General features: G+C 53.7%; 1 protein-coding gene and 1 long non-coding RNA gene across 4 annotated transcripts in view; one reads left to right on the plus strand and one right to left on the minus strand.

Moving 5' to 3' along the window:
- CBFA2T3 (CBFA2/RUNX1 partner transcriptional co-repressor 3) overlaps positions 1-8,613 on the minus strand; it is a 110,587-nt gene extending 101,974 nt beyond the window's left edge. Inside the window, exon 1 of one of the 3 annotated variants that reach the window (XM_048816869.2) lies at positions 7,900-8,613. In XM_048816869.2, the coding sequence (XP_048672826.1) occupies positions 7,900-7,990 (91 nt within the window). In that variant the 5' untranslated portion in view covers positions 7,991-8,613. The remainder of the gene's footprint in view (positions 1-7,899) is intronic. The other 2 variants (XM_048816872.2, XM_048816867.2) reach the window with 2 other exon arrangements.
- Positions 1-26,670, plus strand: part of LOC125620761 (uncharacterized) — a 78,070-nt gene that overhangs the window by 22,695 nt on the left and 28,705 nt on the right. The window contains exon 3 of the long non-coding RNA XR_012664612.1: positions 4,729-4,800. This is a non-coding gene — a long non-coding RNA (uncharacterized LOC125620761). The remainder of the gene's footprint in view (positions 1-4,728; positions 4,801-26,670) is intronic.

The raw sequence follows: 26,670 nt of genomic DNA on the forward strand, positions 1-26,670 counted from the left end.
CCAGCTGACACCCGCTGTGGAACGGTAACGCTGTCAGGGCAAGGGCACAGCCGGTCTCCTAGCACCTCGCAGGACTCGGCGTTGCCCAAGTGCCGCAGCTAATGCCCCTCTGCCTCGGGGAGCCCCTCTGGCTCAGGGCCCAGGGTGCAGGTGGAGGACTGACAGTGCACAGAGAGCTAAAGTGGGTTGGCCACAGGCACACCGGGGGTCTGTGGCAGAACCAGGAATAGACCCGCATCACCTGGGAGCAAGCCCAGGGCCTTAACCACAAGCCGTCCTCCCATCCCTGGGCACTCTGTGCAGCCTGCCAGCCAGAGGGCCCGGTTGACACCAGTGGTCCATAGGCAGGTTCTGATGGGGACATTGGTCCGCTCAAAATTGGCCTGAGACCCAGCTCAGCTCACAGGGCACAGGAGGGAGGCCCCCTAGTGACCTGACTCAGGTGTGAGGGTATAAGTTCTTTGGGGTGAGGAGTGGAGGTGAGGCGGGGGGCAGGAGCTGGGGGGAAAGGGGACAGAGTTGAGACCCAGGGACGGGGGGGCAGATAGCAGCTGTGGGGGGGGGGGCGAGCGACAGAGAGCGGAGGAGGGTGAGAGTGAATAGAAGCAGATGGGGGACAGGATCTGGGGGCGGATAGGAGCCCGTGGGCACACGGAAAGTCTCCAGGGGCAAGAGTAGGTCAGGGGAAAGGGGACAGGGGCAGAAGGGTCTTTAACTACTAGGCCCCACTCCCCTCCAGAACCTGGAATGGAACCCAGCATTCCTGAGGCCCCCCCTTCCCCTGTGGTCAGCCTCTCTGTGTGAAACCCACGGTCAAAGTGTGGGTCTTGTTCCCCTCCAGTGGCTGGTGCACCTGGCAAATAGCAGCCTACTGCTGCTGCCGGTTCCTCTGGTAGCTCAAGTGGCGTGGCTGTAAAGGTGCTGGTGACCCATGGGTGGGGGGTGCAGTCGGGTTCCACAGGATGGAATTTCGGCTGTGTGACAAACATAGGAAATTGCACAAAAACGTCTGTGTGAAAAATGTTAAGGTTGCAAAGTCATGCAGTGTGCAGATAGGAAATGCCAGAATTGATGCTGGCCGTGCAACCTGAAGGCAGGCCTCTTGCATATATGCATTGTGAAACAGACTTTAATTACACGTTCCCAGCCTATACTGTCGACAGGACCCTGCCTCATTCAGTGCACACTGCATGAAATTTACCCTTCTGAAACAAGCAACCCCATCACCTTCTTCTGTGCAAGCCTTCCGCCTTCCCTCGCCTGCCCCGTTCGTCCCTTTCCTCTGCGGAGTGGCTAAGTGATGCTGTGCCTATGCTCGGGATTTGGGGCCAAAGTTCCCCACTGTTGCTAAGACTGATGCAGCTCCCTCATTGGCAGCAATGCTGGCTGCACTGGTGTAGACAGATGGCTGAGTGGCCACTGGCATTTTAGGCCTGTTATCTGCAGTGTTAGATAACAGGATGGTTTGAGTTGTGACAGAAGCCTTGTCTACACGCGAGTCCAATCATAGCTATCACCAACGGAGCCGTGTTGACTAAAGTGGGAAATTGTGGCCAAAAACCCCTGGTCTGGACACAGCCCTGTAAGTTCCTGACTGCGGAGAGTTTGTCCTTAGTCTCTCTGGCAGGTCCCACGTGTACCTATGAGGCTAGATGGTAGGTATTATTGTTGTTAATTACTGGGAACACATGCATCATGGGAAGCAGGGGATGTTGCTGGCTGGCTGTGATCACCTTGCCCTATTTCCAAGTTCCCAGGCTAAGCAGGGCTTGTTATCAATAGCAGAAAACCGTGCCCTCTCTGTTTGATTTCATTTCCTTTCTCCCCGCCCCTCCCTGCTCCAGTGCTCCTCTGAGATAACTGAAACCAGAGCGAAGGGTGGGCCATGGACCAGCCAGCATTATCGCTCTCTTCCTCACGGCAAGGAAATCAGGAAGTTTGCAGAGATACCCTGCCAATAAAATAAACACTGCTCCTGCCAGCAGCTGAACGGTGTATCACCCCTGACAGCTGCCAGAGCTCCCCTTGGATCGCCCTTCCGGTCAATAATGTGTGCAAATGAGCAGCCACCCAGCAATGAACCAAGCTCCAGAGCTTACTGCATGGAGACCCTGTGTTTATGGCACCGCCCACCGCTGGTAGGGAAAGAATTCTCCATGCCGCAGGGCAATGGCGGGGTGACCGGGAGAGACTGACCATGTGTTGTTATTAGAGAGCTGAGCTCTGCATCCTCCATCTTCAGCAACACTCAGATCCAGACCCTGATATCTCAGCCCCCTATAAACAATTGAAGGTCCTTCTATAGCTCCCATTGCTGGAGTACCCATCACGCTTTCCTCACAACGCCCCGGGCGGCAGGGCAGGTCTGGTTGTACAGATGGGGAACTGACGCTGAGGGATTTGCCCAAAGTCACACATGGAACGTACGGCAGAGCACAGAATCCAAGCCAGGTCTCCTGAGCCCCAGACCAGCACCTAACCACGGGGCCAGACTTCATCTTTACAAGGAGATGGGAACTCTCCTCCGCACATTCAGATCCTTCTTGAACCCCACCTCTGCTGCGGAGCTGGCAAGAACCTGAGTCAGCTTCAGTTATGCCAGGCTGGGGCACTACAGGAAACCCTCCAGTAGGACAGACGGACAGATTAGATAGATGATGACAAACACCAGGCAGGAGGGCAGCTGTTATGCAATAAACCCATAAAAATGGCACTACCAAAATGTGTGCCAGCTGTCACCCAGACCACTCAGATACCATGGTGATGGGCAGATTCTAAGAACCTGAACAGACGCTGCTCAGAGGTTACAGTCGCTTCCTCTGTTCTTTGTTTGCCAAATGTAAGTGTCCCAAGGCTGGGACCGAGTCTGCGAGGCAATTAGAAAGTGCCTCGCATTGCACATGGTGGGAAATCCCACGGTATAAATGATAATCATTTCCGCTGGAGAGATCCTGCCATCACCCCACATTTAACATCTGGGAAGAGATCCTCCCAAGAAAGGGCTCAGGATGGGACACTCCCCTTCCCCACCTTTACTCTAGCATCGCCATCAGGATGCATTATCCATTCATCCTCTGCCTTTCCCTACTGGGCCATGGTCTCCCCTTGGCCCCTGGGCAGAGCTCCCACTGAAATCAAAGAGCAAAGAAACAGCAAAGTCCCATGGCAGGATATGATCCATAGCGGGCATGGCACTCATTGTGGGAAACCAGAGCCTGTGATTCTCTGAGCAGAAGCAGTGGCCCTAACTGAATCCCAGTCGGCAAAGGGTTAACTCCTGGCCCCTGTTAATCCCAGCAGGCAAAGGGTTTACTTCTGACCCTTTTTAATCTCTGTAAGCAAAGGGTTAACTCCTGGCCCCTGTTAATCCCAGCAAGCAAAGGGTTAATCCCTGGGCCCTGTTAATCCCAGAAGGCAAAGGGTTAATCCCTGGCTGCTGTTAATCCCAGCAAACAAAGGGTTAATCCCTGGGCCCTGTTAATCCCAGCAGGCAAAAGGTTAACTCCTGGCCCCTGTTAATCCCAGAAGGCAAAGGGTTTACTCCTGGCCCCTGTTAATCCCAGCAAACAAAGAGTTAACCCTGACCCCTGTCTCCCACAGCTGCACTGGGCGGAGTAAGGAGATGGAATTGGGGCCTGCTAGCCCAGGTAGGCTCTCCGAGGAAACTCGGGGAACTCCCTAAAACAGCTAGTTCCCCAGGGCCGGCATCCTCTGAATTCCTGGGGAGCTGTAGTGTTTATGGGCCACTGGCTGAGGGCTTTAAACTGGAGAGAGCATCAGCTGGGAGGGCACCTGTGGGTGTTCTTGTGTGTGTGAGTTATGGTTGCCCCAAATGCCCACAGCTGCGCTATTATTCACTCTCCACTCTGCTGAGAGGACTAAGGGCAAAGGTAAGGCTTTCTCCCCCTTACCCAGTATGGGGGTGTGATGGGTGACCAGGTGTAGTGGCGAAGTTTTGCTCTCTGCATTGATATCCACCTGGAGTGGTCCTGGGTATGATGGAGGCTTTCTGGTGAGTCAATAAGACCTGCTATAAGCCTCTCCCAGCTGGAAGGGGGAGATCTCTTTCTCTGGCTCTCCCATGTTGCTTGTCAAAGAAACCCTGGTGCTGGGGCTGACTTGGGTCAGACATGCCTGTGCTGTACAGTCTGCTCTCAAGGGCAGTATTGCTCCCCTGATAGCCAGGTGAATCTCTGCTACACGCAGCTGGTTTCAGGTGCAGCTGCTGGACCTTCACGCTGAGTCTGCAGCATGATTTCTTCACGGCAATTTCCCTTCCGCACTCCCCTGGTAAGAACGAGGGGAGGGGAGCTCTAGTGGAGGCCGGCTGCCAGCCCTCTGAGTCCCGTGTTTCTTAACCCTGTTCGGAGCCAGGGTTAAGATGATGATGTAGTGGTTACATGTCCCTGGACAGTCAAGCTACAGCTTCTTGCCTTTGCCAGGGCTGTGGTGGGCTTGTACTGCTGGGGGACCTTAACAAGAGAAGGCTGGTGGAGACAGGGTCTCCGGCTGCTCCTATTTACCTTGTAAATCAGCTCAGCTGCTGGATTATTTCTGCCTGAAAAACAGACCCTGTTGCTGGGCTGCTCTGAATGCCAGGGCAAAAGCTGGAGAGTCCACGCTTTAAAGGGGAACCAGCCAAACTGCCTCTAAGACAGCCGATGTCCAAATCCCCGAAACAGCATCAGCAGGTCTGGTTAACTTCCCCTTTTGTTCCTCCTCTTATAGGAGTGCCACTGTATATGGGTTGCTGGTGCCTATGACTGCGGCTGGGAAAATCCATCTGCTGCTGGGGAAAGAGTAAGTCCAGTTTGTATGCGATCCCAGTTGGGTTTTTAAGTTTTTGGTTGATCAACTTTATGGGTCTCAGAGAAGAATATTGAAAAGAAAGCAGAGACCCAGTATCCTTAGGCCAGTAAATAAAACCCACAGATGCTCATGATTCCAAAAGTGACTTACTAAGAACAGCAAAAAGAAAAGGAGGACTTGTGGCACCTTAGAGACTAATAAATTTATTTGAGCATCAGCTTTCGTGAGCTACAGCTCACTCCTGCCAGCTCTGCTCTTAGGAGAGGTGAGGTGAGAACACAGGACTGGGAGCCAGGGGTCTCCTGAGTTCTCATCCTGCCTTTGACACAGACACTCTCTGTGGCCCTGGCTAAGTCACTGCGCCTCTCTGGAACCTGGGGCTGATGGTGCCTGCCTCGCTCCCAGAGGGCTGCGAGAATGAGCTAGGAAATGTTTTCTAGCCCTCTGAGGATGGAAAGTGTTCTAAACAATGAAATGTTCTTGCTGCCCTCCATGCGCACGCCCAGCTCCTGCCCATGCTAGTTGGGGGGGCAGGCCATAGGGTGCACAGCCCTGCTTCTGGGATGGCATCCTCAGAGAAAGGGTCAAGATATTTCCAGCAGCAGCAGCTCGTAGGTACGAACCGTGTGATCTGCTGAGGTCTTGCCGCTGGGCATCACTCCAGCTTGGATTCTCTGACGCACTGCCGTTTTACTGGGACGGAACCGCTCTGCCCATGTTACCTGGTGTGGTTCTGTGCAGGGCTGTACAGTGATGTGGGAAGCCTCATGGGGTGTGTCCCCACGTGCCTCAGGACCTAATTCTGAGAGGTGCTGAGCCCCACCTGACTGTGGGAGCAGGCCTTTGGGCAGCACTGGGGTGGAGGCTGGGAGCTGTGTCTCCGGAATACTCTCTGTGTGTGTCAGGGATCCCCTGGCTTCTAGGCAGCCTGGTTCCTCGTGTGTATTCACCTTTAAAATCGTGCTGCCAGGTGCTGGTGCAGACACACAGCACCAGGGACAGGCCCCCAATTCAAATGCACAGTTACCGGCTGGGGAATAACAGGCAAGGCAGCAGAGCTGCTGAAAAGGATTTGGGGGTGAGAGTGGGTCACACGTGGACTATAAGTCAAAACCATGATGCTGTTGCAACAAAGGCTACTATCGTTCTGGGGTGTATTACCAGGCATGTTGTATGTAAGACATGGGAGGTGATGGTCCCGCTCTACTCGGCACTGGGGAGGCCTCAGCTGGAGTCCTGTGTCCAGTTCTGGGCGCCCCACTTGAGCAAAGATGTGGACAAATGGGAGAGAGTCCAGAAGAGAAATGAGAAAAGGTTTAACCATTCCTCCTAGCTCAGGTTTTCTAAAAAACCCTGGGTATGTTTAGTTCTGAGGAAAGACTGAGCAGGGACCTGATGACAGTCCTCAAATCGGTGAAGGGCTGCTCTAAAGAGGACGGGGTCAACTGTTCTCCATGGCCACTGAAGGCAGGAGACGTGATGGGCTAATCTGCCGCATGGGAGACTGAGGTGAGATATTAGAAAAAGCTTCTTAACGCCCAGGGGAGTGAAACCCTGTCCTTGGAGGATTGTAAGAACAGGTGGGACAAACCCCTGTCAAGAACAGTCTGGGTTTACTTGGCCCTGCCTCAGTGCACACCACTGGACTAGATGAGTTCTTGTGGTCCTTCCAGCCCGACAGTTCCATGATTCTAACCCTCTGGAATCACTTGGGATGGGCCCAGCAGCTCCTACACTTACATGTGCACTGGGTTAGTGGGCTGGACCTCATGAAGCCCTGCACCCTTCCTCCCTTTGCTTGCGGGGACAGCAGGGCCTTTCTATGGGCTCCCCCCAGCATCCTCGAAAGCTCTGCAGGGCGGAGACCCTCCTGCTGGCTGGGAGTGGTAGGAGCATTGCCCTCCAGAGCCCAACCACGTGGCCCCACTGACCCCACTTGCTTGCCACTCAGGCCTCGGATCCCCGCACGACCATGCGGTGCTATCCCCATGCTGGGCTGCCCTGTTTCCTTCCCATCTCCACTGCCTCCCCTAGCAGAACATTATCAACTCTGTAGCAACCCTAGGAATGAGGGTGTCTGGGGAAAATGCATTACGGAGACTAGATGGATCCACAAGGGAACGGCTTTAACTCCAGCTCCTGCAGCCCCTCTGAGCTGTATCCCTGACGTGGAGCAGTAATTGACAGCTCATTAGGAGCACTGATAGCCGCAATGATACCCACACACCTCAGGGACTGGTGCAGGCGGGGCCAGATCTTGATTTCCATTACGCCAGGGTGACTTTGGTGGAGCCAGCGAGACTCTCTGGGGTAAGTGAGCTCAGAATCTGGCCCAGAATGGCTGCCGGGGAATTAGAGTGGAAAAATAAAACAAGATTCAGGATTACACATGAGCAAGTGACCTGATAATTAAAGAAAGCACCGAGTAAATTCAGGATTTAAAACCTGTAAATAAAACATGAACGAGCCTGATTAGTCATTATGGAAATGTTAATTGCAAAGCAGACACTGCCAACTCAGGATGCACCTTCCTCCAGCTCTGTAGCAAAATCCCTCCATTGTCCTGTGTTGCTCACAGATTGGAGACCAGAAATGCAGTCAAACATCTCTCTGCTCCCAACCTGGCTGCCTCCTCCTAATACTCTGGGACAGGTGACAGTCCTGCTGCTGTATGAACCAGTCTGGCAGCTCCCCGGGGCTCTGCTCCCCCGGTCTATCTGGTTTGTTTGTCCGAGGTGCCATTGGCTTTGCCTAGTCACCAAGTCAAGCTGACATTAAGCTCCCGCCTTTGGAAAACAAGTGCATCTCCCACCTGCTGTGGGGCCCTTGCACCGAATCTGTCTGTGTTTGCCACCCAGTAAGTGCAAGGGCTTGTTTGTGCCCAGGGCTTTCCCTGCGATGAACACCTGTCTGGCTAGTTACGGGCTGCTCTACTGCACTGAAATCCTGTTTGATATATGGGATGAGTCAACATCTCAGCCCTCATTGCGCGTGTAAACAAAGCGGACAGGCTGGCAGCTGTAACTGCTACCACCTGCCTGTCCAGGATTGGCTTGTTTCACCTCCCATCCAGAGACCTTGTGTCCTTACCTTGGCCAGTTCTCCTGGAGCCGCTTCCCCAGGCGCCATGGCAAGTGGAGGCTGAAGGTCGGTTTTCCAGCTTGGAAGAGCCTCCAGCCATTAAAGCCCAGCCGGTTGCTTGCAGTGCCAGCTGAACTGTGTGGTGGTGGGCTCCAGAAATGCCCTCTGCAGTGCCAGGCCCTCTGCTGCCAGCACTGCTGGAGAGGATCCTTCCAAAGCTCTACCTGAGCTCTCTGATGAAGGCTAGCTGCGTCAAGGGGCTATGGAGGGTGAATGTCTCTCTCGCATGCTCTCAGCCACTTTGCAGGGGAGAGGAAATCCCCACAAGAAATCCACACAAGAGGAGAGGCAGGCTGGAGAGCTCCGGCCTCTCCTGCTGGTTGCTTAACAGAAAATGCCGGCTGGCGGCTGCTGGTTACCTGTCCCTAGGGCACCTGCCCTGAGTCTCTCTGACTTACTGCTGTCCAGCCCGCTCTGGAGCGTGCCTTGCAAGGGGCGCTGGGTGCTCATGTGACAGCCAGGGTTGATGTGGAGGGGGAGTTGTGTCCCATGGTGAGAGGGGAAGGCAAACAGCTGCCTGCTGGTGATAATGCAGCAGGGGAGGAGGACTGGGCAGCTGAACCCTTGTTCTTCCCCCAACAGGAACCATCTGTGACCAAGCCCAGCTCTGTCTTCCCTGTCACCCATTCCGGTCTGACTTTCCAACAACTTCCCCTTCGCGCTGGCTTCACTTCCCCACTCCGCGAGCAGGGCCAGCGCAGTAGCAGCCGCAGCAGCGGCCAGGCTGGTGTGACGAGTTCTCCTTTTCCCATGCGGGGTGGGGTCAGGGACTGCAGGCGGGAGTAGGAACTCGGTGCTGGGCCTGTCGGTTCTACGTACAGCGGGCTGGGCAGGTGGGTGTCTGCGGCTGTTCTCATCTTGAACTCGTAGGAGGGACTTCCAGAGGGCCTGAGAACTGACCTGATCAGACCTGGCCTGGCGCCATGGCCTGGCACCATGCCCTGGGCCTGCTGGCACACCTCTAACACGCCTCAGTCGTGCACCCTCTGGACTGCAGCCCTCACGCAGCTACAGGTCTCCGCTACACCTCGCCCATCTCTCAGCTGGAGAACTGGGAAAAAATCCCCCAGAAGTCTTTGCAATCTGGAGCCCCCTGACTTTCTTAAGTGGTCCTGGCTTCTCCCATCTCTAGTGTGTCTTGGCTCCTGCCTTCTCCACCATCCTGGGCTTCTGTTTGCCCTGACGCTGCTGACCCGCGGGGTGCAAGCCCTGGGGAAAGGAAAGGACTTGTTAGAGAGAGAGCCGAAAGGCTGTACAGGCGGCTGCAGGTGGGAGGGAGGAAATCTGTCCTAAAAATATAGCCGTGACTGCTCGCTCCCCGAAGATGGCTCAGCAGATGGTGTGTCTCTGCCTGCCACCTGTGAAGCGTGTGCTCCCGCAGATGGTGTATATGGTGCTTCCACTTTCACCCTGATGCCCTGGGCTTCCTGGCCCAGCCCTGCCTTTTGCTTTCAACAGCATCTCCAATATGGCTGCGAGTGAGAGGCTGGGAAAGACCACAGCAATGCGATGGGAAAAGCCAAGCCCGCCGTCCTCCAAGCAGCTTTGGGCAGCTGGAGCCTGGGACCTGGGGCCTGAGCAGGGGTGCGCGGAGTGTGGCCGCTGGGGAAATCGTAGGGACTTCCCAGTGATAGATTGTGGGAGGGAGCCTTGCAAAGGCCTGGGGTTTACAATGGGCTAGTTCCGATCTGCATCCTGGCACTCTTCCCAATGGTGCAGCCAGGGACGATGAGGGGGGCGATGCCCTACTCCCTGTTCATGCCTTCAGTCAGTATCCCCAAGGGGACAGGGAATTCTTCTCCCCTCTCCCCCCCCCCCAACGCCCTGTCAGAAGGGGAAGGGGTGTTCCCATCGTGGGGCTGGGTGTTACCAAACGTGAGCATGGGCGGGAATGTCAGGGTCACTGCAAGGCCCGTCTACACTGCAGCGGTGCAGATCCAGTGGTGCAGCGAGGCTGCTGTCCAGCGCAGTGTAGACCCTTCCTAGGGGTGGCAGCTTGGTCAGCAGAAGCAATCTTCCATCAGCCTGGCTGTGTCTGTCTGGGGAATGGGTCACCCAAGTATGGCTCAGGGCGCAGATTGCTGGGTTCATCGAATCTGTAGGGTCGTCTAGGGCTAGCTTTTCTGGCTGGGCCGCGAATCGGGTGCCTGCAGCTCCCCTTCTGGTCCCCTTTGCCTTCCCTGAGAGCCCGGTACAAGCTTCATTCTAGTTGTGAACTCTAAGGGGGTGAGAGCTGCTAGCAGGCAGGGTGGGGCCAGCGGCTGGTTACGCTGTGGGAGGGGAGGGGAAACCCCTGGGAGGGGAGCCAAGAGCCAGAGAAAAGGGTCTGACGGTTGAAAAACCACTAAACAAAGCAGATGGGTAATAAAGTACAGGGGCTGCTCCTCTGTGGGGGCGAAAGCCCCGGCAAAGCCCTTTGGTCCCATCCACAGGATCTCCGTGTTCCCCAGCACTGCTGTCCCCTGGCCAAGCAGCAGTGTGCCAGGCCACTCATGCCCCAGGTACAAGGTATGAAGTGTGCAGAGCCCAGCAAGTCTCTCTAAACTGTCGCACTTCTGGAGGATCCAGGAGTTCGACCCTTTTTCCCCCTCCATCCCCCCAATGCCTCATTTGGCTGCTGGGTGGGAAATGCTGGGTAAGCTTGACGGTGCCATTCGGTGGTTCAATCTTGGGCTATCTTTTGCTAATTTTTGAGTCCTGGAATCTGCATTTATTGAGGGCTGATGCACTGGACCCAGGTGCTTTTGTGAGGGGTCCTTTCCCGCCCCCCCTACCCCAAGCCATCCAAAGACACCCCTGATAGCTCGTCCAGGAATGGAAGTGGGGTGGCCCGCAGAACAAATCCCCCTCCAGGGAAGACCTTGCCCCTTCACAGCCACACCCATAGCAGAGAAGAGCTGCTCTCTTGGGGCTCTGACATCACCTATGGCTGCTGGGCAAACAGGTGCCAGCTGGACCCAGCTCCTAATGAGGAGGTTAGAGGGATGTTCATCTTACAAAGCTGCTGCCTCCAGACCAGGAGGGCTCTGGTTTGAGCGAGCATTGGCAGGGCATAGACACGGTCCCGTCTGCTCACTGACCATAGGTCCCCATGTCCCTGGGCTGAGAAGGCTGGAGTGTCTGGCTGGGGCAGCCAGTGTGGACGGCCTGGTGAGAGACCGACACGGGTCCCGCCCTGCAAGGTGCAGGGTGGCTTTGTTACTGTTTAGTTAGGGCTCAGTTGTGCTGGGTGCTCTGTGAACACGGAGGGAGACACCGCCCTGGCCCGGTCGACCTCGTGGGCTAAGCAAACCCCTGCCGGGTCAGCCCTGTGTTTGGTGACTGTCTGTGCAGGTAGCCGGGTTCTTGCAGGCTTGTGGCCTTGCATCAGGCTGAGACCGTGGCAACCGTGCTCCGAGTGGGGAGCCTTTAAGTCCAATGCTTCATGCTGACAAAAGGAGGCTCGTAATGTAGCCAGCTGTGCTGTCTCATCTCTTCCCCCTTTTATTTTTAGCTTGGGCAGCACCATCGCTGCTTACAGGGCAGAGTGTATGCAGACAGCTCAGCTTTTGGGGAGTGGGGGAAGGGGACTTCCAGCCCTGGGTTCATGGATGGGGAACAGGGGAGATGCCCCAGCGAGAACAGGGTTCAGAGAGTGACAGATGGGCTCCTTTGCAATCAGTTTTTGCAATCAAACAGATTAATTTGCAATCAGATTTTGAGACTCCGGGGTGGGGGTGGGGAGGGGAAACAGCAAGGGTTTGCCCCTGTGGAATGCTTTGATTGAAAGAGCGAGTAAAGGCCAGTTGGGGTGGGGGTGAGGGTTCCTTGCTAGACCATAGCAGGATCATTCTCAGCAGCTGCAGCTCCTGTATCATCCTGATTTCTCCCATCCCCTGTAGTAGGTTGGATTTTCTCAGTTAGGCCAAGCTGCCGTACACCTACCCTGGCCCAGATGCTCTTTAATAGGCATCAGTGATGTTACTTCACTTTCCCTTAACATTCGGCTCTCAGGTCCCCCTGGAGCAGCCATTCTAGCCTCTCATCCTGGGCTGGGAGTGCCTGACCCTCACCAACCCAGCCTTGGTTTCTGTCTGAGTAACGTGCACATTTGTTGCTGATCAGAAAACCCCATCAGGTTAAAGGAGAAGCTGAGCCAACTCTCACATCCCCTGGCCACTCAAACCAAGAGAGTGAAAGGAAACAAGAACCCCCCATGAAACAGCTGGCTGGCATTCGCTTTGTTTCTCACACGGGATTGGTTTTGTCTTTGCATTTGACGGTTGGCTTATCTGTACTTGGCTGTGGCATTCGCTCGTCAGTGCGGCCTTTCCTTTATCAGCATCTTTCTTCCCTCCTGGTGTGGGTTGGCTGGTCGGAGGCAGGCAGATTTATGCAGAACAGACGTTGTAAGGAAGATGCTAGAGCGAACTAGCCTGTTTTCTGAGATTGGCCTTTTGAAAGGAGAAGGAGAAATACACTGAGATACTTGCAGTCATTTTACACATTAAAAAGAAAACCTGCTTTGAGTTAAATAAACCAGATCAAATGAAGCTGCATCAATAATCCATGAGTGAGATAATAATAAAAACGAGCTAAATAATAAATGAGAAACTGAGTGAAATAAAACTGATCTGTCTCTTGAACCTGTTTAGCGCTTTATAAGACTTTCAGTTTTTTAGCATAATGCCATGTTTCCAAAGTGACTTTCCCCCAGTCCCAAACCGCAGCCCCTGGGTAGGGACACAGGAGGTGTCTAACTGCCCCGCAGCACTGATGAGAGGAATTTAGGGAGGTGTAATGGAAGGACCATGCTGGGATGCTGGAGCTAATAACTGCTCTTGCAAAAAGGGCCTGGGATCTTTAACCAAGAATGGGCAGGGAATTCCTTTCTCATCTGCTCAGAAAGTGGCCCTGAAGGATTCCCACAGTGGCACAGAGCTGTTGGGTCAGCGCTGGCTCCCAGGAAGAGCGCCCTCTGTTGCATCACTTCCTACTGCCGTGCCGGTTTTCCTCTGGCATCTGCCCCCAACCGGCTGACTAGCCCCAGCTCTGCTTGTCTTGAGAGAGCGGGCGGTTCAGAACGGACCCCAGCACGCCAGCTTCCTTTGGTGCTGGAAGTTTGCCCGGGGTTGGCGCCTGTCAGATTTTGGGGCTGCTCTTTTTCCTAGGTGCCTCGGAACGGTTGCAGTCAGGCAGGAGAAGCTGGGCGTGGGGAGAGCCCAGGGCCATGTCCATGTGGTGTCACTTGACCGACGATTAATGTAGGTGCAGAATCAGGTCCCAAGCAGCAGGAGATTATTCCGAGCCCCCTGCGAGCAGAAGCTGGCCCCATAATCTCAGACAGGCGCCAGCCCAGCCCTAGGGGCGCTTGGAGCACAAAAGCAAAGGGAAGCCAGTGCACTGACGTCTGCTGCAACAGGTGCTCGCGTTACACCAGGCCACGGGGAGCTCTCCTGCACGGCTGTGTCCGCACTGGGGAAGCAAGAGCCGTGGTTGCAGTGCAGCATTGTGTCTGTTCCCGAGCAGCTCCCCCAGTAGGAAAGCAGGAGCTTAGAGGCTCCGGTTATCTCCGTCCCCAGCTGTTCTCAGATAATGACACATCGCAGAGCATAGGCCTCATGGCATGCCCTGTGAGGCAGGGAGCGGTGGGGCTGGGGGAGGCAGCAGTGACTTTCAGTGCAGTGCAGGGTTGGGTGGGGGGAAGGCACGCAGTTTGCAAAGGGGCAGAAACTGTGGGAGGTGGTGAAGCTGGCAGGATGCTGAGTGAGGGGTGTGTTCTCTGGAAGGGCACACACTCTTTTCCACCCCACAGGGCCTGCTGCTGAGGCTGGACCCCACGCCGCGGGGAAGGAACTTCAAAGGAATGACTGTAGCATTGGTGGAGGTGCCAGTCCTAGGAAGAGACGCCTTTGCTCCCCTTTCCCCACCCCCTTCGGCCAGAACAGGTGAAATGGGGCAGGAAGACTGCAGGCTCCCTGCCTCAAGCCATGCCACCCCTGCCAGTGGGCACTGCCAAGAGGAACAAGGATGAAGGCTCGGTCTGGTTTGCTAGTTAATATCCTCAGAGCCTCCCACCTGTTTCTCTAGAAAAACAAGACTATCAGCTGGGGAATCAGGCAGAGAGGGGTCTGTGGTTTTTTCCATCAAAAGGGGAGATGTTCATTCCCATGTTTGAAACCAAAAGCCTGTCGTTTATAGCAGCCCAACACTAGCGGAAAGCTGGAAAGGTCATTGGGAGACAGGCAGACTTGGTGACAGCTGGTGTTATTTGCTAAGCCAGTAGGGTTCAACCTCTTTTCATTTCTCTAACATTTGGAATGGAGGTGTGGACCCCTTTGGAAATCTTGGACATGGTCTGTAGCCCCCCAGGGCTCCGTGGACCACAGGTTAAAAATCACTTCACTAAGCATCTCTGGGCTTTTCTATCATCCCTGGGGCATACGAGGACCTCGCGTACCCTAACAAATGCATCCCCACCATAGCCCTGTGACAGATGGGATGACAGGTAGGGTGACCAGATGTTCCTATTTTATAGGGACAGTCCTGATTTTTGGGTCTTTTTCTTATATAGGCTCCTATTGCCCCTCCCCCGCCCCCACTCCCATCCCGATTTTTCACATTTGCTGTCTGGTCACCCTATGCCCGGGGAACTAATGCACAGGAGGGGTGAAAGTGACTTGACTCGGGGAGCGTCAGTCAGAGCAGGGATTAGAACTGGATGTCCCAAGCGCCTGTCTATGGTCTCTGTCACAAGCTGTCCTTTCTGTGGAGACAAGAGCTGCACCTTTCTTGGGCATCAGGGCTTAAAGGGGAATGTGAATGACAGCGTTCTTTAAAAAAATCACCGCACCAGGGTGTGATGAAGTGGGACTGTTCTTAATGTTTCCTCTGAATAGTGTGGGGGTGCCTCAGTTTCCTCTGTGCAGTTCTTAAGTATCTAGGTGGTGGGGTAAGGGTGTATGATCATGGCAGAGCCCTAGAGGGCAGGTGTGTGCAGGGGTCTGGACATAGAGAATGGCCGACACCCTGTTTCTTGGCAACTGATGGCCTGGGTCCTTCCCCCCTGCAAGGTGAGAGCTAAAGGGTTGGAGAACAAAGGAATCAGGTGCCCTCCTGGACCGGGAAAGGGACAAAGCCCAGAGGAGGAGGGGCTGGAGGGAGTTTCAGTTTGGGGCTGGCTGGGACTTGGAGTGAAGTGCAGACGTGGTTGTCTGGCTCACTGCCCCCCAAAATGGACCCAGCTGAGGGGTCCTGTTCTCTGCACCTGCAAGCTCTGTTTTAGACCATGTTCCTGTCATCTAATAAACCTCTGTTTTACTGGCTGGCTGAGAGTCCCGTCTGACTGCGAAGTTGGGGTGCAGGACCCTCTGGCTTCCGCAGGACCCCGCCTGGACGGACTCGCTGTGGGAAGCGCACGGAGGGGCAGAGGCTGCTGAATGCTCCGAGGTCAGACCCAGGAAGGTAGAAGCTGTGTGAGCTGTGTGCCCTGCAGACAGGCTGCTCCCAGAGAGGAGACTTCCCCAGAGTCCTGACTGGCTTCATGGGGAACAGTTCCAGAGCATCGCCCAGGGACTCCGTGACACAGGGAGACAAGAAAGGAAGGAGGGGGGGAAGGCAAGAGAAAGAAGAAGGCAAAAGTGAAGGAGATGGAGAAAGGAAGAAAGACTCCACAGAGTTCAAATGAAATACAAAGACCGAGTCTTAAATTAATCAGTCAATCACATGGCCATGGAGTGGGAGATAAGAGGAAAGACAGAAGAATGAAGTGTGAAGAGAGGGAAGAGGATTGAGAGTGGAATAGAGGGACGGGACTAAAGCAGCAGACAGATGGAAAGTTGGGGGATGAGGGAGTCTGCTCTGTGCGCGCCCTCCTATCGCTGCTCTCCATCACATTACCTTAACCTCAAGTAGTTTTTCACAGAGATTGGAGTGATCAGGTAGTGCTGCCCTCCCAGCCAGCTGGAGGGCTTGTGAATAAGCACCTGCTTATCTCTGTCCAACGGCTGTGAGCGGCTGTAGATTGTGCGGGAGTCGAGGCTCTGCCTGCTGGCTGCGATTTCCATATCAGCGCCCTGCAGCCGCCTGCACCAAATAAACACAACAGCCACGTGGACAAAAGGTTAATTATCAATTTTCAGAAAGAGAGCGAGAACAAACGGTGACTTCCATCAAACTCCGGCGTGGACTTTCTGAGCCGGGGAGCACTGCCAGGAGATAATGCCCCTTTAATGAAGAAATGTCCTGCTTTGTACACCTGGCCCCATGCCCGTCCCCGCCTGCCGCGGTGTTAGCCGCCTTCTTTGCCTGTTGTGGCAGCAGAGTGGGGCCGCTGCCGTATCTCTGCTTCTATTGTACCGAGGCAACGCTAAGGCCTTGTGTGGTGTCCACCGAGCCGCCATCGTGCATTGACTGCCCCGCTCTGCCCTCGGCATGTTTCCTTTGCCCCGTCAGCCCTTTGCGGGTGACCCACCCAGCTTTGTGAACGGAGGCATTTGAAGGAGAAATCTCTGCTTCCTCTGGGGCTGCGAAAAGGCTCCTTCGCAGCTCCCAGAAGGCGCCTCAGGCCTGTTCCTGTTCATCAGCATGGCTAGAGAGCCCCTGCCTGTAGAATCGGAGCAGCCCACGAGCCCGCAGGGAGGAACGCACCTCCCAAGGGGAGAACGCTCCCCCGTCTATCCTGCTAGCCTGTCCCAGGAGCAGGCGCCGGTGGGCGACTCCGTCTGAGCTGGGCCGTGCCCTGAACTTGGGGTTCCACACGTTCCTCGTCCGGCGAGCACAGACCCTGCCTGCCAGGGCTGGGCTAGAGCGTAACTCAGGGAGCCCCTCTGGCTGGTAAGTATGGAGCCGGCAGTTCAGAGGCACTGTGAGAGGAGCTGTAAGATAGGTGGCCTTGGACTCCCACAGACATGGGCGCTGCGCTAGGGAAACTCTCCCGCTGAAGACCTGGAGAAGTGGGTGAGCCACGTACACCTTACCCCTTCGTCTGGCTGCACAGTGTGTGCAGCCCAACTGGTCGGACCCCCACAGGCCGGGCCTCCCCTAGGGAAAGGGGGTGTCTGGAGGGTGCACTTGCTACCCTATTCTAAAACCCTAATGTGTCTGGGGTGGCATTTTGGGTCTGTTCTAATCTAAATCCGATAGAAGAACTAAAGTGCCCTGGGTGGGACGAGCAGTGATGTGTGCCCATGGGAGCTCGTGCTCAGAACAAACCCTGCTTTGCACTTCCTGTGGTGGGGCCAGGCCGGGCCAGACTGTGAATTGTCACAAAAGGCACGGGGCAGTGTCTGTCCGTTGAAACCAATGAGACTGCCCGTGAGTGGGGGCTGCAGGATCGGGCCTGTTTAATGTTTGTTTCGCACTGTAGGTGTGAATGCACAAGAGTCCCTGCCCCGGAGGTCTAGAAGCATGAGCACATATGGTCTGGAGTGAGCGGAGTTGGGCTTGATCCTTACAGCTGGCAAACAGCAGGGGCTGGCTGCAGCAGTGGCATGTTCTGGGCATGGGAGGATGCCACGTTCACGGAAGGCGCCGACGCCAGTCGGCAGCAGTGACAACAGACCTGGAAGGAATTAGCAGATGTCTGAAGCAAGGGCAGATCGAAGGGCCCTGTTGTCGGAAGACTGAGAACCCAGGAGCTAACGGTGTGTGTGGAAAAGTTCAGCCCCCTCCACACGCGCTGACGGGGGAATGCGAGTGCCAAGGACCAGTTAGGAGCCCAGTGAGCAAGCTGCCTGCCTGGACCCCCAGTCTGCACGGCAAAGAAGTGAGGCTTTGCCCAGTGCCTGCCCTTTGCATTCAGACCTGAGGCGCCCAGACCCTAGTAACTGGGGAGGAAGTCGGGCTGTGAGTCCCGTTTGGAAGGAGGTGATGTCACTTCCAAGAATTGTCCTGGGCTTCCATCGCTGGAAGGGGGTCAGAGGGGATCAGAGGGGATCAGGGGGTCAGGGGGGATCCTCTGCTCCCCCTGTCCCCCAGGGAAAAGTCAGAGCTGGCCAGGGGGACCTGCGCTCTGGGACCGGCTTGTGCTCTCGGTAGCGGCAGCTCAGGTCGGAATGGAGAGACCGCCCTGCCCCACCGACTCTGGTATCGTTCCTACCCCGAGGTCCCCCAGCCCTCCTAACCCAGGGAGGGTTAGATTTGCCCCTAGCCCTCTGTCGGTGCATCCTGCACGCGTTGGAGGCTGGGCTCTGCCTCCAGAATGATCCAGCTTTGATAGACAGACAATGTGTTTTTCTGGTTTGGGAAACAGCCAGAGAACTGAGCTGACGGCTGCACAGGGCGGGAGAGGGAATTCTCCTCCAGTGGTCTGCGGTGCTTCTCTAGTCTCACCGTCCGGCATGCTCCATCCTCTCCTTGCTCACGTTTCTGCATTCAGTGCGCTTTCTCTTCTTATCGGAAGCCTGGCTCTACTTAAGCTCTGTTCGGCCAAGGGGCACAGATAGAGAGGATGGGGAAGGAAAAGGTGCTGTGTTCTTGGGAGACCTTAGACCTTCTAAGAAAGAAAGAGAGGAGGGAATAAGCCAGATTGCATGTAGGTTACCGCATGGCAGTTAACTTCTCTGAGAATTCTGCTGCCTAGCGTGTCCTTAATCCTACTGCTCCCAACCTAGACTAGCATGCGACTGTCTAATTCTCCAGCCAGCCAGGTCTTTTGGCGACCGTCCAGACCAGCCTTCCCTCCACAGCACGAGCTTCGCTGCTGGGCTCAGCTAGAACGCGTGTGTGGGGCAAATTTTTTCTTTCTTCTGCCGTGTTGTTCACGTGTAGCCTTTGTACGGAAAGTCTCCACGCATTCACCTCTACATCCAGTTGTGTCCCTTGCAATGACAGTGGGACACAATGGGGTTAACGCTATGCATCCAAAATTAATTTAGGAAAATCCAGTACCCTTCCTGCTTCTGCATCCTCTCCAGAGTAACCTCTCTCCACACTTTGGCCTCAAAGGGTGCCAGGACCCCACCCAGCATGTAGCTGTTGGGATTGCTGAGGAATGCACCAAAACACTTGCTGTTCCTGAACAGTGACGCTAGGTTGGTATTGCCCCATGACCTCTGGAGAAGCTGCTCTGTGTATACACCGGATGTGCTGGTAAAATGAACTGCTTCCCTTCATGTGATCCGAGCCCTGGGCTGGGGCCTTTTCGAAGCACTTCAGGAAAGTGGAGACAAAACCCCACAAATAAGCCACCTGGGGCTGCCACAAAACAAAGGCGAAATGTGAACATCTCCCTGCCTCTTTCGGGCCTGAGGCTGCTCCTACCGAAGTCGGTGGGAAAACTCCGTTGGCTTCACACAGCTCAGCAGCAGGCTCTCCATCCTGCCTGGCTTAGCAGCAGCATGCCAAGCAATCTGCGGGGGTTCTGGGGAGAACTGCCAGCACCAGCCTCTCCTCTCCTAGCTGGTGAGAAACCGAGGCCATTCTTGGCGAGGTAAAATGTCATGGCATCGCAAGGCCAGGGCCTCCCTAGAAAACACAGCCCACGCAAGCAGAAGGGATTCAATGTGTGACCTACCCAGCCCTCTCCTGGGGGGAGAGCCGAGCCTGCCCTACAACCCAGCTGTTCTTGGGCCAGGCTGGCTTTGTTTTGCCCTGGGTGCAGAGCACCAGCTGAGCCTCTGGGCAGAGGCAATGGCTGGAGGCAGCCCCACCTGTGCTGAGTTCTGCGTCGCTCAGCAGAAGTGCGGTATCCCTAGACACGGGGGCCGGTGTGGCTGCAGGCAGGCTCTTCCCGAGCTCAGCCTTGCCCCTTCTAGCAACGTGCTTGTGCTTTACGAAGAATCCCGCAGAGGAGCCTGCCTGGCTGGAGAGCATTTTCCAGGTGCTACATGTAGGGCCATATTCCCATCACATTTTCACTAGGGCAAACTCCTCATTTCCACTGAGTTGCTCCTAATTCATACCGTGGTTACCGGGATCAAAATCAGGCCTGTCCTGTCAAGAGAAGGGGCATGCTGGGGTCTGACCAGGAGCTAAGGGCCTGAAATTATTTCAGCTGAACACCAGGGTAACCATGAGCGGTATCCACGGCAGTGAGGAAGCCCAGGCTGGGCATTTTAAAACCAGACTAGACAAAGAGTTAGGCTTTGGCCCCTGAGGAGATGGACTGGCTGCTCCAAAAGGCTTTTCCTACCTCTCACAGGAATGACCAGAGCCGAGCCAAATGTGAAGTAAACGATCCCCCGGTGCAATGGTGCTTGCAGCTAGGAGACTGTGCTCAGCTCTGCACAGAGAGTGGACACATTGCTCTTTGCATTGGTTATTCAGTGCTCACGTACTAGCCAGCACAGGGCAGTGTGATCAGCTCCAGGGGAACAAGAAAATTCTGCAAGCACGTGCTCTTCCGAGGCCAGACTAACCTATACCCCGGGGGTCGGCAACCTTTCAGAAGCGGTGTGCCGAGCCTTCATTCGTTCATGCTAATTTAAGGTTTTGCGTGCCAGTAATACACGTTAACGTTTTTAGAAGGCCTCTTTCTATAAGTCTATAATATAGAACTAAACTATTGTTGTATGTAAAGTAAATAAGGTTTTTAAAATGTTTAAGAAGCTTCATTTAAAATTAAAATGCAGAGCCCCCCGGACCGGGGGCCAGGACGCAGGCAATGTGAGTGCCACTGAAAATTAGCTCCCTTGCCGCCTTTGGCATGCGTGCCATAGGTTGCCTACCTCTTCTGTACACCATCCCATGCAAACTCCCCTGGGAAAGGCAGAGAGACCGTCACCAAGGATGGGGGCTTGGCTTCCTTGATGCCTCTGCCAGACATGGCGTTGGTTTGGTGCTGTAGACACCTGGCAACACTGAGACCCACCACGCTCATTGCACATGGGCCATCAGGGATGGATTCAAACCAGCAGCCTGGAAGCAAAGGGGCAGTATATCTCTCACCATTCCTGTGAGCCATCCAGGCCCACGCAAATCCATATTTATCCAGGGACGGTCTCCTATAAATAGGAGGCCCGCAAATCCAAGGTCCTCGCTCAAAGCATCCGCTCAGATGGAGAGTAGGCAGAGCTCCGACAACTGCTAGCAATGGCTCTGTTGTTTGTTATAGTTCTGCCTACTCTCCTTTGGATTAATCCGGCTGTTAGCTAAGATTCAATACGCCGCAGCGTCTAAGTGCTTCATCACCAAGGTAGCTGCAGGTAGGTTTGCGAAGAGGGCCACAGCAGCGCCTGGCGAGTGTTCAGAGCAGGCAAAGTGCTCTCGGCAAAGAGATGGCTCACTAGAGCACAGTTTGGCTGATGGAATATTTCAACCATGATAGAGTAGCCGGGAGCTCCATTCTAGCTGCATTGTCCATAGAAGCACTGGAGGAGGGAGCCATATGGTCCCCTGAGCAAGCTGTTTTCCACGCCAGTCAGATTACTGGGAAAGGATGAAACTGAGCCGAGCTTTTCCCTCTGCAGATGAAGATGAATTGTTTCTTGGTTTGGGATGTTTCTAATCCACCTGGGGAAATAGATGTGTGGCTTCTGTTAAGAATATCGCAATTTAATAATGATATTTAGCCGTTCGTGTTCAAAGCACACTGCGGCATTGTCTAATCAATTCCCACAATGGTCCTTTTAGGGAGGTAAATAGTACTGTCTGTTTTACAGATGAGGAAACTGAGGCACGGAAGGGTTAAAATGACTTGCCCAAAGCCGCCAAGGGAGTCAGGGTTAGAGGGAGGGTTAGAACCCAGGAGTTCCTGACCCCCAGACCTGTGCTCTAATGACTACATCACCCCACTCTCCCAGCCCCAGCAAACAGACATTAACTCCAAAGGCTCCGTTCAGAATTTTTCTAATTCAAGGGGTGTCTCCTTTCTCAGAATGAAGTGTCCACCCCTCAGCATTTTCTAAAATCACAGTGTAGGCATGAGGAAAGCAGATATTGTGCTAGGCTGAAGGTCAGCATACTCTACAGCAGTGGTTCTCAGCCAGGGGTACCCACTGGGATAGGCAGAGGTCTTCTAGCAGATACATCAATTCACTTAGATATTTGCCGAGTTTTACAACCGCCTACATAAAAAGCACTAGTGAAGTCAGTGCAAACTCACCTTTCACACAGACGATGACTTGTTTATACCGCTCTATATGCTATACGCTGAAATGTAAGTGCAATATTTATATTCCAATTAATTTATTTTATAATTGTTTAGTAAAAATGAGTCGGTGATTTTTCAGTAATAGTGTGCTGTGACACTGGTATTGTGTCTGATTTTGTAAGCAGGTAGTTTTTAAGTGAGCTGGAAACTTGGGGTGCACAAGACAACTCTGATTCCTGAAAGGGGTACCTTAATCTGGAAAGATTGAGAGCCCCTGCTTTACAGCATATAAACCCTTGGCTCCCAGTCTATACAGCCTAATGAATATGGCCCTGGTGCCTTGGGCTAGCTCACGAGAGGTAGAGATGAGACTGGACCAAGACTCTCTGGATCTGCAACGCTGCATCACCTGCAATGTTCAAGTCTGGACCAGAACTACAGTGCAACCCCTCCTGAAGTGGGAGAAGAGCACAACCCCTCATGTGTACTGGGGCCAGGGCTTCCAGATGTCTCTCCAGCAAGAAGCAGCTGAGTCCTTGCTTATTTGTGCCTAGGTTTGTAGGGTGATGCCCTCGAAGGGCCCCTCGTTGTGCAGGGCAGGAGCCTGAGAGGAGCCCTGCTATGAGGCAGGGTGTGTGAAGGAGGGTGTCTCGTTTTAACTGGGCCTGGAGAGAACAACTGGCTCAGGAAGCGCTCAGCCCTCTGCTCTGTAATCAAATCCCATTCACTCCAGCTGGCTCTAGGCTGCGTGTTTCTTAGGGGCAAACTCTGCCCCCTAACCCAATCCAGCCTGGTGCAGGGAAGGGGGATGGAGTGCCTCTCCTAGGTCCATGAAGTGGCAGAGCAGTTGACTTTCAGTCCTGAGTGCCTGTATGGCCCCAGACTCCCAGTCTGTAGGGGTCTTAGGCCAAAGGATCCTTGTAGAGTCAGAGCTGCTGCACAGGGGCATGAGGGAGGGAAGCCCCTGCATGCATCCAAATCCAAATTCTGGCCTCCCAGCCCTGCCCCCATGCTAGAGACACATTGGTTCTGCTGTGGCCAGGACCCTCTGCAGAGAAGGGGACAGGTTTCCCCAGGTGTTGGCTCAGAAATCCCGTGTTGCACTTGTGTGATGGCTGCCATCCTGGCTGACACCAGGGATGGCACCAGCGGACTCCAGAGCAGAAGTGTGAGCTGAAGTGCCCACTGGCGAGCTGTAACAGTCTCGTGACCTGTGACGAGTGCATTACTGTCATGTTTTGGGATCCAGTCCAGACCAGTAAGGGTTTTTTCACCATCTGCCTTATAACCCTGGGTGCCTTCAGTGTCCTGTGGTCTGGATGCTCCCAGCTAGCATACTAGCATGCACTGCATTTCTCTGTATTAAGCGGCCCCAGTTCAGTAACCAGTGACCCCAACACACCCCCAGGCCTGAATTTCCCCCAAATCACCTGCCCTGAACTGCCCAGCCCTCTCCTGGACCACTCAGAGGAATAATAGGGTTCATTTATGCCTTTAAAGACACAATCCCCACCTTAACTAGAGTTAACAATCGCTTCCATTCAAACACAACACTGGGTTGGTTTCGATTAAAATAAAATGAGTTTCTGAACAAAAGGCCATAGGATAAGTGATGCCAAGTAAAAGAAATAAAGGTAGAGATGGTTACAAGTGAACACCTGCATCCAAAAGTCTAAAACTTAATCTAGTAGGGTACAGTCTTTGTTCATCCTCAAATATTCTCTGTCCAGCACGGCTGGCTGACTCTGTCAGGACCTGCTAAAGAAGTCCAAGGTGCTGGTTTCCCTTGTTGTCTTAGGTGAAAGATAAAGATGGCAGCTCTCTGTTTTGTATGTTCCCAAAGAACTGTCTTTATTCTCAAAGTTCGGAAGGGCCCCTAGGGATTCAGTCTCCTGTGTCTTTCTGTGGGAGCAGGAGCCATGGAAATTCTCTTTCCCGTTCGGGCTCAAGACCATGTTTGGTGGGTTGCTTGAGAGTGTTGTTTCAGCTAATCATTAAGAACAGTCCCACTTCGTCACAGAGGTAAACCCCCACTGCTTTGTCTAGAGCAGACCTGTTCATCACCTTCACTGAGACTAGGCTGCCATTTTACACATGATACAGAGGGAATTCATAACATCACATTGAGGGTTAACGCATGCATTCTGCACTGATATTATGACCAGTAGCATTTGGGGTGTGCAGACAAGGGTGTGCAGGGTCCCAGTCACACCTGTACATGTGACCTCTCCACCCTAGTGTAAGCCTGGCCAGATTTCACTCCAATCTAATATCTGATACAAAACCAGGCCTAATATGGATCTGATTGGATTAATAGCATTTAAAGTGTATTCTGCTTCCTATCACATACCTTTGTGGTGTGAAAGTAGGCCAGGTTTTTCTCAATGCATCGCTTACGTCGTCCCTTCCTGTACATAAGGTGCTTGCAGAGACCCTGTCTATTGGACCTGGATTTATTTTGTGTATACAATATTATTGCATTTGTTGCAGGGGAAATCAGCCTCCCTACACACCAGCTAGCTCTGCCCCAGACATGGCTCTGCTTGTCTCTAGTAGCACAGCTGGGCTTCAGCGTCTGCTATCTCTGCACACATAACTTTAGGGCTATTTTGCGTGTTAGCTAGCAAATTGCCCCCCAGCTCCTAACCCAGCAAGCCCAGCTTCCCACTTGTGAAATATTAGTTCTATATCAAAAACCAGCTAAGAGTTATCCCAGATCCAAGCAGTGTGTGAAAGATCTTTAAGCCCCTGATGCGTTCCTCCTTCCACAATCCGTTCTCTCCCACCCCCCAGCAGTTTCCCTGATACAGCCCTTCTGTGTACAAGGCCCTGTCTTCCATCTGAGCCGCCTGCTCCCCCACTTCCTGCGCTGAGGCTGCCCGAAACCTGCTTCGCTCCCTTGCACCTGCGCTCTGCAATCAGTTCACATCAGCCCCTAAATCTAACTGAATCCAAAAATATTAAACTGGGGCCCATCTGGTGTCCAACTGATGAGCGCAGATGTGCTCCGGATTTCAGAGGCTGGCTGGCAACCATTCAAAACTGTCAGAAATCGCACCTGCTGCTGCACGTTTCCCCTTTTTGATTTAATCCTTCCCTTGCCTGCCTGCAAAAAAAAAAAAAAAAGCCCCCCACCGACCCCAGACATCTTCAGAGTGTGTGTGTGCACAGTAAATAGATCCAGCAGTTCCCCCTCAGACGCCCACATCCCCCTAACAGCCCACTGCATAAATATGTATGTACAAACACAAGGCTCTGAATTAAACACACACAAGGAGATTCGTAAAGGAGGCTGGAAAATCCCATCCTTAAGGCAGCGGGCTGTTATGTGAAAGCATCACATGTTTCCTGCAATACCGATGCCCAAAGGGGATGAGTCATAGATGGAAAATAAGACCAAAATTTCAGCCTTATCCATGGAAGTCCTTGTGGTTGCAGGTTTTTCTCAGGCTGGCTCCCTGTGACGAGACAGGCGTACGTCACGGTCTCTTGGTGTGCTATAAAACACTCAGGTGAACGTGTCTCTGGTTTTAAAAATGCATGTTCTATTGCTCTAAAAACCAGATTAAACCATCAAAGGGACAGTCAGAGTCTTGGTTTGAGCACACTAATTTAGAAAGGATTTTGCACCAATTTACTGTGTTTATTTGTTCTGAGTGAATTTAGTGCTTCTCTAGCATAGGTCCTGTAATTGTGGAGACGACACCCCGTATTCTTCATATGTAACAAAGCGGTTGGGTCCCTACTTTAAGGACAAAACTCAGCTCAGCTTTCACTGTGGAGCTGCAACCAGGGCTTCCATGACAAACAAAGAAGGAATAACACGCGGTTATAGTCCAGTGGTGCCTCTGAGCCTGTTGCAAACCATGGGAGCAAAGAATGAGTCACCAGAACCCCAAGGGGGCGTTTTCTCATCTTACATTGTTGCATATTTCTTGCTCTTAAAAACGATAGGGGTCGAATGTTTACTCTTTATATCCCTGTTCCTAAGTGGTCATGTTAATGTTAATGGGATGTTGCAGCCTGACTGCTAGGAATGGGCATAAGGGTGCTGGGCCCTGGGAATTCTCACTGCCTGGCCGTTTGTATATTTTGGCTGCAGTTAGAAATGCAGGCAGTATTTTGGTCACTCAGTGCTACCGAGAAGGGAGTTTTGCTTAAATATCTCAGTGAAGTACAGCAGCTCTTCAAGGCTGCCTTCGCCCTTGAACACCAGCCCTGCACCAAGCCACAGCATCTGGGATTTGGCCAGGGAAACATGCAGCGATGGCGGGGGACAAAATGCAGCCCTCAGCTCCTGGTCTCAGCATAAGACAGCTACTTTCCCGCCACTACACTAGCCCCGTAGGTGGCATAGAGGCCTTGACCCCAGTACAGGGGTCCATGGCCAAGGGATGCAACGTCATCTCTCACTCATCCATGCCCTGTACAGCAGAGTTGCAGCAGTTTTGCTGTGTTTGGGGGCCTGCTGCAGCCCCTATGCCCTTGGGGGATTGTCACCCTAAGCGGCCGCTTGGAACTCTGTTTTCCAAAATGCCTGTCTGGATTCCAGGGGCAGCGTCTTCATTTTGGGGGCACAAATATGGTGCCTGATCCTGCAGTTGGGTGAGCGGGGACTTGTGTCCAAATGGCTTCAATGAGGACTCTGCGATGGTGGACAAAGGGAGCAGCCGCCTGGATCAGATCACAGGATCCGGGCCATGGGAGTC

Source organism: Caretta caretta, chromosome 12, assembly GCF_965140235.1.
Source record: "Caretta caretta isolate rCarCar2 chromosome 12, rCarCar1.hap1, whole genome shotgun sequence".
Taxonomy (NCBI): domain Eukaryota; kingdom Metazoa; phylum Chordata; order Testudines; family Cheloniidae; genus Caretta; species Caretta caretta.